General features: G+C 35.7%; 1 protein-coding gene across 1 annotated transcript in view; it reads left to right on the top strand.

Moving 5' to 3' along the window:
* Positions 1-20,620, top strand: part of MDGA2 (MAM domain containing glycosylphosphatidylinositol anchor 2) — a 1,222,586-nt gene that overhangs the window by 832,991 nt on the left and 368,975 nt on the right. Inside the window, 1 exon segment of the mRNA XM_007943667.2 lies at positions 19,144-19,473. Coding sequence (XP_007941858.2) covers positions 19,144-19,473 — 330 coding nt within the window.

The following is a 20,620-nucleotide window of genomic DNA, read 5'->3' as shown; positions in this document are numbered from 1 at the left end:
CTGTTTTGTTTTTACTTTACAGGCATTGTCAATTTCATAACTCTCTATCTTTTACTCATTATTTTGGTTGCTAGAATGTGTGGTGTCCAATCTCTAGTGTACCACTACTATGTAAGCTTATAGAAGGTTTTATTATTATTATTATTTTGCATAAAACTCACTTCTGGCTTCATTTATTTTCCTAAATTGATTTCCTCGTTGCTTCCTTTGTTATTTACTGCAATATGTAATACATTAAGTATAAATATTGAAATACTGAAAGTCTCTCAAATCCATCTTGGAGCATATTGTTGTTGTTGTGTCCTTTTGAGTCAATTCTGACTCAGAGTGACCCTAGAGGACAGAGTAAAATTGCTCCATAGGGTTTCGTAGGCTATGATCTTTACAGGAGCAGATCACCAGGTCTGTTCTCCAGCAGAGCATGTGATGGGTTCTAACCCTAACACTTAACCATTGTGCCACCAGGGTTCTTTCTTTGGGGCTTAAAATATCCCACTGCCTTAAGTTGATTCTGAGTCATAGCAACACCATACGGTTTCCAAGCCTGTACATCTTTACAAAAGCAGACCGCCTCATCTTTTTCCCATAGAATCACTGGTGGGTTTGAACCACTGACCTTTTTGTTAGCAGCCCAGTGCCTTAACCAAAGTGTCACCAGAGCTCCTTGTTTGGAGCTTGACAAGGTATAAATAAATGTGCTGAAGCCTCTGATTTATGTTAGCCCCATTATGTGGACAGTACAGAGTAATATCATACATACACAGCAACCTTACTGAGCTCAAAAAAGCTAGCCAAATATTGGGATAAAACAAAACCACACCAATATAACTATGAGTAGGGAGACTAGAAACTGCATAGGATAAAACGCGTGTACTTCATAAAGGAAGTAGAATACCAAATTAGGAAAAGAATAAAATTATTGTACTAAGCTTAAAATGGTAGTGAGAAATGAGGGTTGATTTTTAACAACAAAGAAAGTGCCAGAAATCATAAAGAAACTGACCTGAACTAAGAACACATTTCTCTGTAGAGATTTCCTGGAGGAAAAAAGAAGTCCTGTCATCATCAGAAGATACCTAACGCCTCACTGTGCGGTTCAGCATAGTCAATGGATGATGACAGAGTCTCAGATTTTTAAGAAAATTAAAAACTATGCTCTGAGTACCTTTAAAAAAAATGGGGAAATATGCAATACATTTTACAGTAAGCCCCTTAAAAAGCTGAAATTTTTGAAGTTGTGGTCTTAAAAATGATGTATTTTTAGATATAAACAAAAAACCTTTTTATAAATACAGACTGTTTTCTCTGAGTTTCCAGGCAAATAGATTTTAACTTTGCTGTAAGTTTCCAGTAAATTATGTTTATCTGTTGAAAGGGTGAGGAGAATTGTGCAGGATACTCAGACAAGGGAATTTTTTGCACATCTGGTGAGTTTCAATTAATATTTTATTTTGCTACCATGCAATGGGGCAGACTATATAAGGCTATGTGTTGCTCCACCATTCATACCAAGGAGGAGACAGGAGAGTTCATTCTGACACAATGATAGATTTATTCATTTTCTTGGTTTGTTCTTAACCTCACAAAAAGTACCTGGCTTATATAGTATGTACTCAACTATGCTTTTACCCCTTATTATATTTACAAGTAAAATAGGAGAAAAGAAGAGTCAGAGTAATTAAAGATATTTAAAAGAAAAATGTTCACCCGGTGGCCAATGATAGACAGAAATCTTTATTACCTTTAAAAAGCATGATATTCTACTTGGAAAAACTCCAATAATACAGCTTCATCTTGCCTGAAATTTTAGTTTCATGTTGCTGTGTATGTAGGAAAAAAATGCATCATTTGTATTTTAAATCAGGTATAATTATGTATATAATTAAAAATTTTATATATGACATTTTAGATGGCTTTACATTGTAACTATTTATTTAATTTGTTTTTGTCCAAAATATATAGAGAACTATCATTGCAAAATTTTAGTATTTTTTTTATTTCTTTCATCTATTAAGTGATTTTTTCACATTATTTTTTATAATTCAAAAATAAAAATATCGTATAACAAGTATCTGGGAGCTCTGGTGACATAGTACATAAGGCATTTGACTGCTAACCAGAAAGCTGGCAATTCAAACCCACCAGCCACTCCTGGGAAGGATCTGGTATCTATCAGGCACTATCACTAGGTGGCACTCTCCTTTGTCAACCAAAAAACAAACTCACTGCCACACAGGATTAATCCACTAGTGACAAAAATGTTATTGAGTCAGTTGGTTTTTCTATCTAATTTTATTTGCTATATTTTTTGTATGTTACATGATAATTTGATATTTTTTTCTACAATTTGTGAATTTCAATGTCACAAAAGTTTAGTGTAGTTTAAGAGAATAATCTAGAGATATAAACCACAAATTCCACTATCATCACTGAGGCTACCAATCTTAAATCTGCGAATATAAATGGCAGTAATAAATAATTCAGTTTTTGTCAAACAACGTACTAGAGAAGAAAAAAAAAAGAATTAAAAATTTGACTAAATTTGTTCAGTTTCATGATTAACAACAATAATTATGGTAACTACTTAGAAATTGCTTTAGATGTGTCTCCTGTGAAGAAAAATTTGAAATATTTGTTTTTGCTGTTTATTTTTTCATATCACCAACTTAAGTGATATGACAGCCTAGCCTAAGATAGCTTACCATGTGAAAGGCACTGCTCAGTAAGACACAGATGTGAACTGCCTCTGCTTTCAGGAAACTCATAAGTTTGGAAGAACACAAATGTATATATGTGTACATATGTATATATAAAAAAACTAAAAAACTCCCTGCTGTCGAGTCAGATCAGACTCTTAGCAACCCCACACATATATATGTGTATGTGTATGAAAGTTTTTTCATAGACAGAATAATGATATTTCTTTAGTCTAATTGCATGAACTGGAAAGTATTATAAAAACATATGAATTGACAAGAATGGGTACCAATTGCAAACAGTAATCTGACCAAGGAAAAAAACAGATTATATGAAACAAGGTGCCATTGAAAACAGAAGGGGAAAAAAAAAAAAGCCACACATACACTAAGATGATTATATGAGAAGTTCTGCTTGTAGAAAATAGGCTCAGAAGGGCTGCATTTTATAAACAACTAGCAGTTGATTGGAAATAAACAACTGTAACTCAGGGAGGTGGGGCCTGAGGTATTTGCTAAGGTGGCATCTATGCTGAAATTACAATCAAAACTGTAGATGTAAAAGCAATTATTCAATTGCTCATGTGGAGGGAAAAAGAGAGCCCAGATGCAAGAGTAAAGAAGCAGAAATGGTGTTTGGCTGGGAGCTGGATACTTAAGGTCAAGATAGGTAACAAATGCAGCAGGGAGGTTGATGGAACTGAGTGGTAGCTCCCTGTACACACGCTCACTGGTGATTGTCAAGAGAAAGTGTCCTTAGTGGTAGCAAAACAATTAATTTGAAATGAGTAAAAGTGAGTGATATATGTATTAATGTTTTGATAGTGAGAAAGGAAAAGAGAGTAAATAATAATAGGAGATAGAGAAGTTGATAGAAGGCTTTTATCATTTAGTGGTTTTGTTTTCAATCATGAGGAGGTCCTGGTCAGGATTATAGATGGAAAGAACTACAATGTGAGAGAGAATTGATGAGAAAAGGAAAAAAGAAAATGGAGGGCATGTGCAGGATTGTAGCAGAGGTCAAAGGCACAGTGTTAAGAGGTCAGCCTTCAAGGAGTACTAACATTTCCTCTTCAGAGATAGGAGGAAAGTGGAGGCCTGTGGGTGAAGACACAGAGAAATGTATTTTGCAGAAACATGAGGGGATTTCCCAGAGTTAGGAAGAGCTCAACTAGACCCAATTTTTTTTGGTATAGTAAGGGTCCCTGTCCCACGTATCCATGGTCCTCCTATTTTCTGCAATTAACTTTCTCCATCCTCAAATACTTGTCTTCCTTTTTTCCTCCTTAGCCTCAGACACCACCAAATCCAAGAAGCTGGGCCTCTCCACAATAGCTAGTGCTTGTGTTATATATTCCCTCCCAAAATACCTAGTTCTCTCAATCCTTTTCCCGACTGTACTGTAAATATTATTTGTTTCTATTATTTTCTCCACCACTAGACTCTTTATCTTTTTTACCCTTGGTAGCAATCTTGGTGATAGACATGGAAAGCAATGAAGAGAAAGCACATGACATCTGCTGTTTGCTTACTCTCTGTTAGGCAGAAGTATGCACAGAGCTTCATGGGGTCAATTTTACTATCATTGTATACATTTGGGAGACTATGCCTCTATAAAATTAATTGCATAAATTCACAAATTTAATTTAAAAAAAAAAAAAAAAGAAAAACTCACTGCCATCGAGTCGATTCAACTCATACCAACCACTCCTTGGGTTTCTAAGGCAGTATCTCTCTAGAAGTAGACTGCCCAATCTTCCTTCCTGCTGGTGAATTTGAACTGCCAGCCTTCTGGTTAGCACTCAAATGCCTTAGAAACTACACCACTAGAGCTTTTCAGATAACTAATAAGTGATGAAATTGTAGTAAAAGTCAGGTAACATAACTCCAGAATACTCTTTACAGTTATCTAATTGATTATGCAAGAAGCCATAGGCACTCAGAAGAAAGATGTTGTGCTACCAATGTTCACTTACAAATTATTATTTTTTTTTTCTAAATGATAGTTACAGTCTCAATAATTTGAAAGTTACAACTTCTAAGGTAAAGAATGATGACCTTAAGGTCCTTAAAATTCACTGCTCTTAACATGAAAGTTGGTTGAGGGGTATGATTCTCACTTTGGGCAGGAGAGGTCCTGTGTTCAAATCTGAGTTGAGCCAAGACCAAAAATAATTGGCAGATATTCAGCCTTTTCAGGAGGTGGTATATGATCAAGAACCCATGGTTTTGAAGGAAGAAGTCCAAGCTGCACTGAAGGAATTGGCGGAAAAGCTCCAGGAATTGATGGAATACCCATTGAAATGTTTCAACAAATGGATGCAAAGCTGAAGGCACTCACTCATTTATGGCAAAGAATTTGGAAGATGGTATCTGGCCAGCCGACTGGAAGAGATTCATATTTGTGTCCATTCCAAAGATGGGTGATCCAACAGAATGTGAAAATTAGCAAACAATGGCATTAATATCACATGCAAGTAAAATTTTCCTGAGATAGTTCAAAAATTGTTGCAGCAGTATATCAACAGGCAACTACCAAAAATTCAAGCTGGATTCAGAAGAGGTTGTGGAATTAGGGACATAATTTCTGATGTCAGACAGATCTTGCCTGAAAGCAAAAAATACTGGGGAGATGTTGTGTTTTATCAACTGTGCAAAGGGATTCTACTGTGTGTATCATGTTGAATTATGGATAATATTGCAATGAATGGGAATTTTAGAACACTTACTTGTGCTCATGAGGAACATGTACATAGAACAAGAAACAAACATTTAAACAGAACAAGAGGATAATGAATGGTGTAAAATCAGGAAAGGTGTGTGCCAGGGTTGTATCCTTTCACCATACCTTTCCAATCTGTATACTGAGGAAATAATCTTAGAAGCTGGATTATATGAAGAAGGCAGCATCTGGTGTGGAGGAAGGCTTATTAACAACCTGCGATATGCAGATAACACAATCTTGCTTGCTGAAAGTGTAGACGACTTGAAAACCAAAACCAAACTCACTGCCACTGATTAACTTCTGACTCACAGTGGCCGGCATTGGGTTTCTGAGGCTGTACATATTTACGGAGGTAGATTGACCCATGTTCCTTCTGCAGAGTGGCTTGTAGGTTTGAACTGATAAAACACCTCAATATAAAAAAAAAAAAAAAAAATCTTCACAACTGGACCAATAAGCAACATCATGATAGATGGAGAAAAGATTGAAGTTGTCAAGGATTTCATTTTACTTGGATCCACAATCAATATCTATGGAAGCAGCAATCAAAAAATCAAATGACAAACCACTGTTATAAACTATAGATGTTGTAGTTTTAATTTCAAAATGTAAGAATAGCCTAAACAGATTCTTTTTAAGAATGAATTCTTATCAATTCTCCCATTGCAAAGTCATTGTTTCTGATGTATATGTCCTAACATTTAACTGGTATATATCTAATCAATTAAAACAATTTATTAAAATGGGGGATATTGTGAAATCTGTTTCCACTGGGGGAGGTTACCATGTTAATCTATCTTGTCCCTGTCCACAAATATTCCTCTATCCCCTCTTTACAGGGTCTGGGGTCTAGTTTGGATTATTTCCTATCAAAGAATATTTGAATCTTATTTCTAGTCAATTAACTCTTAAAGCAAATAAGTCTATGTGACTCTCCACATTTAATATCTGTACCTCCCTGTTACCAACCTCCTTAGGTCATTTTCATAGAATATAAACATGTATTCACTCCAGCTTAATAGGTGTGAAATACTTTCATTGGATTTATCTTTGAGTTGAGCCTGAACAGCAGAGTTGTACACCTGAAATATATCCCTTTTGTTCCTATATAAAATTGCTGTAGTTAGCTCACCTTGAAAGACACATTGCCAGCTAGTCTTGTGAATTTCATTGCCATGATGACTATGCGGTTAAAATTACTGCTCATTGTGTATCTCTTTTATGCAAATTAAAGGGACAAATTTCACTTAGACCTCTGAAACACAAATAATGTATTTTGCTTATTTGTTTGAGGAGCTGAGGTGTTTTTATTCCACATATACTGTGAATTATGAAATTAGTATTTCCCTTTTGCCTTTGTTACTATAAATATCACCACCAATTTATGGGCAACTCTAGCAATTGTACAGGATATAAAACCATGTCTACAGCACTCTCATTTTGACCTTTTCTTATTCGCTTTCACTTACTTTCCTTTAGCCACAATTTTCTCATTAAAAGAGAAAAAATCTATACTGTGTAGTTCTAAAATCTACTTGAAATATTCTTAGAACAAGGTAAGAAGTACTTTTAAAAAATGAAATGTTAAACATCTCTCTTTTTAAAGTATATGTTACTTTTGTTTATGTCTAGAGGAAGTCTCTTCACACTTCATTTTAGCAGTCCTGCCATCTGTTGGTTAATATACAAGTCCAGGTCCTTGTCCTGTGGTTTATTACAAGAAATTCTAGACCTACAGTGCATTAAAGATTAAATAGAGTTTACTACTTTGCAGGAAAAATAGCATTCTAAAAAGATTAAATTAACCTCTTAAACTGTCAAATAATCTTGTGCTTATATGACATTCTATCTTTGAGCAACTGCCAAAGGGGCAAGGAGGCCACATCTCCTCACCTCCTCTAACTGCACAAGAGGAAGACAGAATCACTATCAGTAGCCCAAGGCTCATTACTGTGAGGCCAGACATGCTACTTCCCTCCAGTCCTTTCATCAACCGTTCCTCCCACGCACCCACCACCTCTCCTGGGTTCGATAATTCACTGCAGTGGCCACATAGAACTCACAGATTATGGGATGTATTAGGGAAGCACCAGGCTACAATTCAAGTTCAGGAAAAATGCTCAGTCTCTCTCCCAGCCCACAGTGTCTCTCCTAACAGTCTCTCACAGCCTTTCTCCCAACAGTGAGTGTCCGTTGGTGTCTCACTCAGCAATGCGTGTCTCTTGCGTCTCTTTCTCAGCAGTGCATGTCTCTTTCAGCAGCACATCTTCCTCAACCAGCAGTCAGAGAGAAACTTCTTCTGCCTATGGGAGGCCTCCTTTTGAACCTGGCAGAGTGGCCAAACTAATGAATCATAACATCAGAATTCTAAGCACCTGAGAGATAGCAGGAACCTCCCAGAACTTTGCTTTGTATTGTGCCCAACAGAAATACCCCAGGTGGATAACTTTTACAATCAGGAGTTCCTCAGTTGTTCACAGCAAATTCCGCCACAGAGTTTACAAAGACTTATGGGTAGAAAAGCCACACTAAGTAATTTACTACACCACAGCAACATACTATAAATTTTGTGTGCAAGTGTGTGCACACCCGTGTGTGTATGTTTTGAAACATAATTATATCCTTTGGCATTGAAATTTTGTAGCAATGAATTTCCTAGGCTTATTCATTTATTTCGGTAATGTGAAACATTATAGGTTTGTCTATCATTTGGCTGAAAGTTGAGCCACAGGGATGGGTTCAGTTCCAGGCTTGAAGGATGTCTAATGGCCATGATTTTGGAGGTTCCACCAATTTTCATCAGACCAGTAAGTCAGGCTGGTATTTTTTTATAATTTTGAGTTTTGTTCCACATTTTTTCTCCCATTCTATCCAGGACCTCCTGTTTTTATCCCTTTCAGCAGTAGTAGCTGAGCACCGTCTTCTTCTGCTCTCAAGGTTTAGAGGCTGGGATTCACATGGTGCATTAGTCTTTTGCACTAATTGTTTCCTTGCATCTTTAATTTTCTTCATTCTTCTTTGCTTCAGATGGGGAGGGACCAGTAGTTACACTTTAAATGGACACTCACAAGCTTTTAAGATCCCAGTGGATAAAGTTAAGAATGCAAGAAGGCATAGGAAAAAAGGATGAAAGGAAATGGTAAATATAAGGAGTAAATGGGAAGAATGCTGTCACACTGTGGGAATTGCACTGAATGTCACAAAGCAAAGTATGTATGAGTTGTTGGGTGGAAAACCACTTTGCTCTGTGAAATTTCACCCAGTCACAATTTTGGGAAAAATATACAAACAAATAATGTACAATTTTGAATTTAATAGTAATGACTCTTCAACTTACCAGATGATAGGATAAAATTATTAAGATAATTTATATAATTTCTTATTGAATGCTGATTCATGTTATTTGGTCATTTGATGTATGTAGGTTATTTTTCTTGCTCTTTAGTATTAAGATGAAAGAATATACTTAAATGGTTTCAATAGTATTTATTTTAAAGTGAAATGGGTTTTGATCTGGTTGGAACATTGTGTGTCTCCAGAAACAGAACTAAAGAAAGCAAAACAAAATAAAATAAACAAAAAGCAAATGAACAATGCTCTCTTGTTCTCAGAACATAGCAGCAGTATAGAAGAAAGATTATTAAGGAGAAACTCAAGTGGCCTGTAATTAAAAAAAAAAAAAAAAATGAAACTCACTGCCGTCAAGTCAATTTCAACTCATAGGAACCCCTCCTTGGGTTCCCAAGGTGGTATCTCTATGGAAGTAGATTTCCTAATCTTCCGTCTGAGGAGTGGCTTGTGGGTTTGAACACCAGCCTTCTGGTTAGGGGAGAATAAATTAGAAAAAAATACTTCCTTTCTCAGCAAATCTTTACAGCTATTTCCTGAAAGAAAGAAGCAGAACTGAAATGAACTAGGGAGAATATCAGGACCATTATATTGCATATTCCAATCATAGGAATCAGTATAAAAGGGATTTTTAAGAAGATTAAAGCAGAAAGAATAGGATGTGGAATGAGGGATATCATTGCTGATGTCAGATGGATCTTGGCTGAAAACAAAGAATACCAGAAAGATGTTTACTTGTTGACTATGCAAAATCATTCAGTTGTGTGGATCATAACAAATTATGGATAACACTGAGAAAAATGGGAATCCCAGAACATTTAATTGTGCTCATAGGGAACCTGTACATAGACCCGGAGACTGTTGTTCAAACAGAACAAGGGAATACTGCATGGTTCAAAAACAAGAAGGGAGTGTGTGAAGGTTGTATCCTTTCACCATACTTATTCAATTTGTATACTGAGCAAATAATCTGAGAAACTGGATTACATGAAGAAGAACATGGCATTAGGTTTGGAGGAAGACTCATTAACAACCTGCAATATGCAGATGACACAACTTTACTTGCTGAAAGTGAAGATGACTTGAAACACTTACTGATGAAGATTAAAGACTACAGTCTGCAGTATGGATTACTCCTCAATGTAAAGAAAACCAAAATCCTCACAACTGATCCAATAAACAGCTTCACGGTGGATGCAGAAAAGATTGAAATTGTCAAGGACTTTATATTACTTGATTCTACAATCAACACCAATGGAAGTTGCAGTCAAGACATCACATGATGTATTGCATTGGACAAATCTGCTACAAAAGACCTCTTTCAAGTGATGAAGAGCAAAGATGTCTCCTTGAAGACTAAGGTGAGCCTAACCCAAGCCATGGTATTTTCAATTGCCTCTTATGCATCTGAGAGCTGGACAGTGAGTAAGGAAGATCAAAGAAGAGTCGATGCTTTTGACTTGTGGTGTTGGAGAAGAATGCTAAGAGTACTATGGACTGCTAAAAAGACTAACAAATCTGCCCTGGAAGAAGTGGAGCCAGAAAGCTCCTTGGAAGCGAGAATGGCCAGACTTTGTCTCACCTGCTTTGGTCATGTTGTCAGAAGGAACCATTCCCTGGAGAAGGATATCATGCTTGGTAAAGGAGAAGGTCAACAAAGAAGGGGAAGACCCTCAACAAGATGGATAGACACAGTGGCTGCAACGATGGGCTCGGTATAGCAGGGATCATGAGGCTGGCACAAAACCCGCAGTGTTTCATTCCGCTGTGCATAGGGTCGCTATGACTCAACAGCACCTAACAACAACAACATAGAGATGACTCAACGACACCTAATAACAACAACATAGCATAAAAATGTGAAGTGATAAGAATTGCAAAGTGCAAGAGATATAAAATAGAACTGGAAAATATCAGTGTGCTAATTGATTAAAAGGTCATTGCTAAGCTTTCAGCCCTCAATGCCAGAGAAGCAACAGTGAAAACCAGTGTGTTACTGTCTGAGTGAAAGAGTACATGATAAGACAGTGGGGGCAATTGGTGGTTCATTAATCACTTGAGGGATTTCAGTTCTAAGAACAGTTTTGGTTTAGATGAAACCTAAACAAGTTTGTAATCTGAGCATAAATAACATATATAAAAGAAATTAGTTAAATTCTGAAAGAAAGTGGATAAATGAAAAAACGTTGGGTAACAGGGATAGTGAGAGAGGATGGCAATACAAACACAGGTAGAATCATTTTGGGAAGTAGAAAGGGTACAGTAAGAAAAGCTGAAGAAAGATTTTTAGAGTGAATTGATCTCATTATTTTGTCTAGTCTTCACTACTACATGATCAGTTCCGTTAGGATTGAGGATGTACTGCTTTTGTTGTTGTTGTTGTTGTTGTTATGTGCCGTTGAGTTGGACCCAACTCATATCGACCCCTTCTTGGGTTTCCAAGGCAGTATCACTACAGAAGTAGATTGCCCCATCTTCCTTCTGAGGAGTGGCTGGTGGGTTTGAACCACCAGCCTTCTGGTTAGCAGTCAAGTGCCTTAGGCACTATGCTACCAGAGCTCCCAAAGAAGGCCTTATTGCTCCCAAAAGCATAATTTGTGTCCACCTAAAAGACCCTTTCTTATTTTAATTTCTACACAAGCCATTTGCCTGTAGTTGTCCAGCTGAGTAACTAATTTACAAAACAGTTAAAATTAACATAACTTTGTTTTAACAATTTGAGTGATTAACTGGAGTAATTAGCTACAAGTAAAATCACAAAATAAACAGTCTTTATGCTTTATAATTAAATAAATCCCCAACTTGTTTTCAACATCTGCTTCTGCATTCAAATTATCAAGGGTGCTACTTTAAACCAGTTTTAGGAAAAGTGTGTAACTATTGTTTTATTTGTTTTTGCATAATTAATTAACTTTCTTTTAGACCATAGATGGCCAGTTGAAGTCATCTGATAAAGGGAAGTGAGTAAGCCAGGAGAAACAAACAAACAAAAACCTACCTATTTTGTCCACCTTCTAGGAGCTGTAATACTTTTATATATGTCATAAAATAACACTTTAGAGACTTGTTTATAAAAATTGTTGTTGTTGTTGTTGTTATTTGCCGTCGAATCGGACCCGACTCATAGCGAACCTCCTTGGGTTTCCGAGGCAGTATCACTACGGAAGTAGATTGCCCCATCTTCCTTCCGAGGTTTATAAAAATATAAGAGAAAAATTAATAAATATAGATTATTATTCCCCAAGTAAATGAATTAGTTTAAAACTACTAGTTTATATCAGTTTTTGTAAATTGTGCAGAAGGTAATACATTTAATACCTTTTTAAAATTTTTTTATATACCTCAAAATGGGCATTTTTAAGATAGGGATAAACTCAAAAAATAAATAAAGGTGATTAAGTCAAAGAAAGACACTGGGAGGAGCACAAAAGTTAAAGGCAACAAAGGTGAATACTATTGCATATACATTCTTTCAATAACAGTAATAACAATAATCTATGAGTGGATACTTAGACACTCAAGCTGAACACAGTTCGGAAGGTGGAGAAAAGAAAAGAGTTATTGCTAGTCTGTTGGGGAAGAAGGAGGCATGCTGCCCTTAGAGCAGAGAGGCTTATTGGATGACTATGAAAACTCTTTTATAACTTCAATGTTCCATTAAATACTTCTTAACTTAAAAAAAAAATTAAAACTCCTGTTCTTGTTCTTTAATGTTTTTAATCATTAATTTTATTTTCACCATGGAGTTGCATCTTGTAGATTATTTTGTGATGTTCATAATGGAAATGTCTAAAACATCAAAACTGGTATCTAATTTTAGAGTCTTTTCAATGATTCTCATTAATTGAGGGATTCTCTCAGGGCATTGTCTCCCAAACTTTATGTTGTGGGCTACGAATCCTGAGAGGTTGTCCATGAATTAAAGTGTTTTGTTTGTTTATTTTTTGAGATGGAATATCAAATGCTATCTTCCCCTCTCGGGGCATTGCACTGTGCCTATTAGCATGCTCAAAACTTTAAAAAGTTCCCCGTAAAAGCAAACTTTTACTGATAAAGTGAATTACCAAACACTATTTTTTTCTGTTTTGGTTTAACATCACTCCTATAAGTTTTCTGAAATGGACTTTGCAAATACTATAGGAAGAGTCGCTATGAGTCCGGTCCGACTCGACAGCACATAACAACATTTCCAAGACTATGTATACTTAGATGTCAGTTTTCTTGCTTCTTCCTCTTTCCTTAGGAGTGCTTATCATCTGGGTTGTGAAGCATGTTAAAAAAAAAAAAGCGAAGCCCCTCTCTGAAACAGGAATGAGTAGCTGATATTATGGTTAATAGTTGATGCCCCTGACACATCACATGACTGAGCAGCTGGTCATTGGCTGAGGTCATCAGATGAGGTCTCCAGTGTTATTTGTCATCTATACCTCTATATTGGTATTGTTTGTTCATCAGTTATCATCCTTCTCCCCACAATAAAACCCTAATCCTAGAGCACATCACCTTTGTTCTCCTCTATTCTTTGTTACAAGGAGCTCTTGCAATGTAGTGCCTAAGGCATTTGACTGCTAACCAGAAGGTTGGTGGTTCAAACCCCCTAAACACTTCATGGAAGGAAGATGGGGCAGTCTACTACTGCTGTAAATATTTACCACCTTGGAAAACCAATGGGGTCCCTATGAGTCAGAATCAAGTTGTGGCAGTAGGTTGGGTTTGGTTTTGGTATTCTCTATCACATACCACCCCCCTTCCCATGTACCCAGGAACATAAGAGTTTAAAACAAGAGGAAACAGCTTCTCTAAAGTTAATGCTTTAAAGTGTCAATTTTAATTAAATCCAACAAAATTTTTTGAGTAATAACTATTACAAGAAATTGTATTCAGCCTCTGGGAATAGTATAGAAAAGTAAGGCATGGTTCCCTACCCCTAGAAGTTCACAGACTCCTTGGGGAGGAAGGCGCATAATTAAAATGCAACATATTGTATTATACTGTCTTTTGAATTATTTTGCTGATATAACCTATTTCCAGCTGCTTATTCAGTTGGCATTCAATGGGATTGGGATAGACTTCATTTCTCCTACAAATGTTTTTATTGTTTTGAACAGAGGATAGATGAATAGAAAAATGATTTGTATTTATTTGATTGCATTATTATGTTCCTAGATCTCAGTTTTTCATTTTGGCTATAGCTCTACTGAGATTATAAAAAAAAAAAGGGGGGGGCACTTGGAGATCTTTATCACTAATTTATAAACTTGGAATGGTGACTAGTGGTCACTCCATGTGTGTCATCATCCTTCTGAAATAGATTTGTAGCAGAAATTCAAAAGCTGACTCCTGATATTTCTTATTTCCAAAGAGATTGCTTCTTATTCAGTTTAAAACACTATTGTGTTTTAAACACATTTGTATTTCTACAAATTTTATTATGGAAAGACAATTTGCTGTATACCATAAAGCAGTGCAGTTTGAAATATTAAATGGTAGCATAGTGCCTAAGGCACTTGACTGCTAACCAGAAGGCTGGCGGTTCAAATCCAGCAGCCACTCCTGGGAAGGAAGGTTGGGCAATCTACTTCCATAGTGATACTGCCTCGGAAACCCAAGGAGGGGTTGCTATGAGTCGGGTCCAACTCGATGGCAAATAACAACAACAACAACAACATGGTCAAGATAGTACCCTCCTCTCCTAGCCTCCTCTTTCCCTTGATCTACATTGAGGTTATATCCCTGGAAGGTACAAGGATAGATTTCTAGAAATCCATTGGCCCCTTAAAAATGGATAAACTTAAAAACTAACCTAGTTTAAAATAATGGGAGTGTTCCTCAGAACTTTACATATTATCAGGAATAAATCCTCTTCTGTCTGTAGGCAACGGACAGCAGCCAGCCCTACCCAGCCCTTTGCAACGACGTCTACCACAGAGGCTCTGCCTTTGTACTTGGGTTTCATTCCATTTACAGTGAACCTTTGTAAATCTCAAAATAAAGGGACTTTAGTGAGTACAGTTAGAATGCCCTCAAGAGTAAACTTCCAAAAATGAACATGGGCTACGTTTGCATTCATTTCTCACAATATTTTTAAAAGGGGGGGGGGGCATTACAATATATAATATTACAATGTTTCCAAACTGATTACCCAGAATGGAGGCTCAGCTTGATGCCAATCCTCTGCGTGAATTGCCAGCCGAAACAAGTACATTTTGAGGTTCATCCATCACAATTTATGATACATTAAAGCTAATCTAATGTTCTCTCAGGCTGGTGTTAGGGGATTTTCAATATTTAGACTAAGAAATTGCATTTGGGGAAAGGGATTTCTTCTACCTTTCCCTTAGATTTGTTTAGTTCTATGGAGTCTTGTTAAATCTGTTGGACCCCTTTCATATCCAGTACTAATCACAGATTGATTTTAAGATTTGAATTCTTAATTAGTGGCAGGAAATGATTTTAAATTAATAATAACATGAACTAGTATAAACTGTTTACTGGGGGAAAAAAGAGTGTTTAATTATAAATGAAGAAACCTGCTTACCAGCTGATTAACTACATTAAACATTTTATGTTTTCCAAGCTCTACACAACTGCTAACAAGCTGTTTCTCACAAAGGGTCTCAGAGGAAAACTAATGCTATTGCCTCCTATTTTTATAAAGGATGCACTTGACCCATAAAAATTAGGTTGTCCATCTTGGACAACGCTGTTGTTGTTGTTATTATGTGCCATCGAGTCAGACTCGACTCATAGCAACCCCTCCTTGGGTTTGGACAACACAGAAATGAAAAAGTTGAATGAGGTTTTAAGTTCTTAACACACCTGTGCCTAGTTTCCAGAGCTATTGCCTTAAGTTCTGCCCAGCCAAAGTAAGTTAGACACTTATGTAAATTTCACTGTCCTCTGTTACTATGATGGCACATGCAATCAAACAATCTCTGTCTCTCTCTGTCTCTCTGTCTCTCTCTCCTCAAGTGCATTTATTCTATAGGCACAACCAGTCATTTCATCACAGGAGTACACAAACACTGAAAACACACACTAAGAGATGGTTCTCTAGCCAAATGATCCATCCTACTTACTCTGGTTTTCCTTGATTTTAGCTCACATACCGGACTGATTTGTCCATTCCCTTTTGTCCTCTTTAAAATCTGCTTCATTTTGAAGACTAGTAGAATTGGCGTATGCCAGATCTTAGAATTGTCTGATACTGAGATTCAGCAAATAATTTTGACAACAAGGTCATTCTTAGATCCCCACACTATATTGCTTTCTATCAACAAGCATCATTATGTATAATATTGGATCTTATGGATTGATTGATTATGGCCTTATAACCTTTGCTATTTTTATGTTGGTTTTTGAAGATTATTTTCCATAAATAAAACAGTCCATGACACATCATATACATACTGATTTCATATTATTTATCAGGAGTTTTTGAGTTTAGTACTTTAAATTTAGTTTGTCTCATGAGGTAGAAATTCTGTCAATGTCAGTCTGACTTTTTTCTGCATATATTTTGATATGTCATTATATGAAGCACAGAGCTAGAAAACAACCGCATAGTAAATAAATGTTAATCCCTGAAAATAACTTAGTGTTTTGTTTTGTTTCTTTGTATATGGCAACCAACATCAAAGTTTGGAATGAAAAATCATTATAAAAAGTACTCTTATATGAAGTTATTAAAGAAATAACATATAGATGTAAAACCTTTCAAAGTTAATTATCTTTTGGTTTAAAATTCCATTTAGGTTAGTAATTTCTCTTTAGATCAGGTTGAGGAAAATTCTTAGCAAATGGAAGGAAACCCTCATTAAAGTGTTACGGTGCCAACAAAAGTAAATGCTCCCTGACATACTATTTGTTTAGATCTACTTAAAAAGAAAAAAAGATACGCTGTGCTGTTGTAATTTGCTTTGTGCTGTGGAAGTTCACTTCCATTAGAATTATGTGTACACAATATTATATGCCAGATATGGTAGCCATATAGAGACATTCTCAGCACATTGCCCTTTCTAGATACAATGTGCAATCATACTTCAATGTTTATTAAAATAGAAATATATGAGACTAGGTAATAAAATGCCATAATTTCTCCTAATTTCATCCTTGGATAACCTACTGAAAAATATGTGGTAATGTATAAATAAAGTTAATAAGATGCATTTTATGGAAAAAAATGTAAAAAACACCAGAACAGAATTGTGATTTAAATATTTATCTTCACCTGTTTTCATTAAAACCAAAGCTTTGTACATTTTCCAAACAATGCTTTGTGAATTCTCTGAGTTTCAGACTGCTTCAGTCTTATGGAGCATTTTATATCCATATAGTATGTGGTTTCTCTAGACATAAATATAGAAATTTGGAGGATAAAGTGGTCTATAAGCTATGAATATATGAGATACAGTACCTGAGGGAGGGGGTATGTCTACTTTGCTTATTTTATGGAAACAAGGCCTAGCCTAGTACTCGGTCCTGAGGAGAAGCCCTACAAATGTGTCCTGAATATATGAAAAGTACAAGCTCTAAAATATATATATATATTAAGTCATCTCTCCTCTCTAAAGGAAATGGGAAAAGAGATGAAAATATTTGGAGCTGAAGGAAAAAGTAAAAGAAGCTTAGAAGCAGATTTTTTTTTTTTTTTTTGGCCTGTTTAGATTTTACTTATTTAGTTAGTTGTTGAGAATATACACAGCAAAACATATACCACTTCAAATACTTCTGCATATACAATGCAATGAAGCTCTTCAAGTTAACCTCCTTTTCTGAGTTTTTTTTTTTCTCCCTCAGTAACATAAACTCACTGTCCCCTAAATGACTGGTACATTCTTACACAGTTTTACATATTTATAGTGTGTTCCCTGGCCTTTATTGGAATAACTGAGAAAAATCTAGCTAAACTCAGGAGACGTTACTCAGAACGCTCTTAAAAGGCCACCAGGATCCGCAGCCCCATTAAGTCCATGTTTCTTTCACCAGTGTCATTATATATTTATATTTAATGGGAAAAGTGAATAGCCAATATTTTATTCTGATAATTGTGATTCACTGCATATGCTGTATTTCACTGTAGATGTAGAGTGATATTGAGGAAAGAGAGTAATAGAGAAAAAGTTGGGAAACAGAAAACTGTGTATAAGAAAATCACTGTGATAAAAGGGAACAAACTGTCCCACACTGAGTCCAGTGTCTCATTTGGAGTTCAGAACTGGGGCCATAGCAAGGCTATAGATGCCCCCAGCATCCCTTTGATTATTGCCGTCATTACTGACACAGGTGGTAAAAACAGAAGTGACTTTAAATTCAAAAAGTCCTGCTGTTAGAATACAAATACGGAGCATTTTTCAAGACATATGGCCAAAAAGATTATTTTGTCTATCTGTATGAGAGTGCCAGCAACAATTTTTACTGGAAACATTGATGTGAGGTGGAATGGAGCAGTTCATAGCAAGTATTCTAACTTTTTTTTTCCAAGTCAGGTTATTTCAATATATGAAAGTATCTCATGGGTAAGAACTGACTCAATTCTTATCAAAGTGATTTTGATTAGCATGTGGATACAATCTTAGAGGATTTTTTTTAGATATGGCATTGGATGTAATATTTGAGTTGTTTGGGAAATTAAGACATGATTAAAGGATTAAAGATCATATTACACCCACTCTTCACTTATTGACATGGTTAGTTTCCACAGACCAATTTGTTATATAAAAATACACGTTATTTGAAAATGGTGGATGTCAACATCAGATCACAAAATGCAGGATGACTACATCATTCCACAACTGCCAAACCACCGAGAGTCATGGCCCAGCCAAGTTGACACATAATTTTAACCATCACAACCAACGTTACTCTCTCCTCATACTTGGCATCTGTTATTGCCAAACTTACTTTGTTACTGTGCAAATTAGTTGGGTGTAGATTTTTTACTATTGTTGAAAATGGGAAATATTGAATGAGATATTTGATAAATGAGTAGTAGGTATACTCTCTACTCTAATTCCTATGATTTAAATCAACAGGTTCCATTATTTGTTCATAATTCACTGGCAACAAATTTTAAATATCATTGTATATAGATATAAAATATTAATTGTCCTATCACCGGAAAATGTTACTCAATTTCTGAAAACCAGTGTTTAGAGTTTCTAACTTAGATATTTAAATTATCTGGGTTACATAAAAAGATTTATTGATCTGCATACTACTTAGAAATAACCAAGAAACATATGTACACTTATTTTATTTTGTTTCATTTCATATTTTAAAATTTAGTTCAGCCCAGAAATGATTACCTAGAGTAAATTAACCCCTAACATTATGAAAGTAACACTAACCACTTATGGAATTTTTATGTTTTAGCATTAAAAAAAGGACGATTTTGGATCACACCAGATCCTTATCACAAAGATGACAACATCCAGATTGGGCGTGAGGTGAAAATATCTTGCCAAGTAGAAGCTGTTCCTTCTGAGGAGTTAACATTTAGTTGGTTTAAAAATGGTCGTCCACTAAGAAGCTCTGAGCGGATGGTTATAACACAGACTGATCCTGATGTCTCTCCGGGAACAACAAACTTGGACATCATTGATTTAAAATTCACAGATTTTGGGACATACACATGTGTAGCGTCTCTGAAGGGAGGAGGAATATCTGATATCAGTATTGATGTTAATATATCCAGCAGCACAGGTAAGAAGCCTATTTATGATGCAAAAGATTTTCACATTTAGCATGATTTCTGTAAGTTTAGCAGACAAAATAGTCTTTAAACAAGCTAAGAAATTTCTTATTAAAAAAAAATTTCTAAAAACAAAATCCTATTATTCTGAATGCCCAATATATACCATTTTATAGAACATTTTTACTTTTAATTTAGGTTAACATCAGGCTTTACAGAAATAGTGAAAATAAAATTAATATTATTGGCTGAAATAGACATGTTGTTGTTGTTGTTGTTGTTATGTGCCGTTGAGTCGGACCCGACTCACAGCGACCCCTCCTTGGGTTTCCCAGGAGGTATCACTATGGAATGCCCAACCTACCTTCCGAGGAGTGGCTGGTGGGTTTGAACCGCCAGCCTTCTGGTTAGCAGTCAAGTGCCTTAGGCACTAGATTAAATAGCATCTGTTTTTCGTTAACTAAGAAACTTCTGTAGAGCTTAAAATTATAGTAATAAAGTTAATCAATAAATGGCTAAAGAACTAAGAAACCTGTCAAAAATTTTAAATAAAATAGCCTGTAGGGGGGGAAATATTGAGAGCTCATTTAAGAGTATTCACATATAAGAAATGTTTTCCTTCACTAATAATATGATAAATGTCTTAACATTGTAGTCAGATATGACTTTCTGAAGAACATTATGGTAGAATGGCTTTACAATGGGATTGGTTAAATACAAAAATATATTAGAGTAGAAATTCCCTCCTTTAAAGATGGAAATAGGTTATCAATACATTATCAATTTTTATCTTGTTTAAATGTACATTTATAGAGGAGGGAGATTACAAAGGTTTGGAACAGGAGGATTCACTTGATTAACTCTCAGGATATGTTAAAGCCCCATATTCTATTAATTGGAGTAAGTATGCATCTGGAGAATTCAAAGGACTCTATGTGGGTTTGGCTGGCCCGCCTTCTCCCAGACTGAATTTTAATTAAGATTTTATATAATGATAGGTGAATAATATGTGTCAAAGCATAGGGCACTTTCTTTTTCAATAAGAAAGCATTTTGGCTCTTGTACATTAAGAAATGTACCTGTCAATTTTTGACTTAGCATGGTTCCAAATTACAGTGCACACTGAATTGATTTTATTCCTTAAGGAATATAATTCCA

Source organism: Orycteropus afer, unplaced genomic scaffold (genome assembly GCF_000298275.1).
Source record: "Orycteropus afer afer isolate SDZICR_OR568_19922 unplaced genomic scaffold, OryAfe1.0 scaffold00111, whole genome shotgun sequence".
NCBI classification, from domain to species: Eukaryota; Metazoa; Chordata; class Mammalia; order Tubulidentata; family Orycteropodidae; genus Orycteropus; species Orycteropus afer.
The sequence above is the reverse complement of the archived record's forward strand: the minus strand, read 5'-3'. Positions and strand labels throughout refer to the sequence as shown.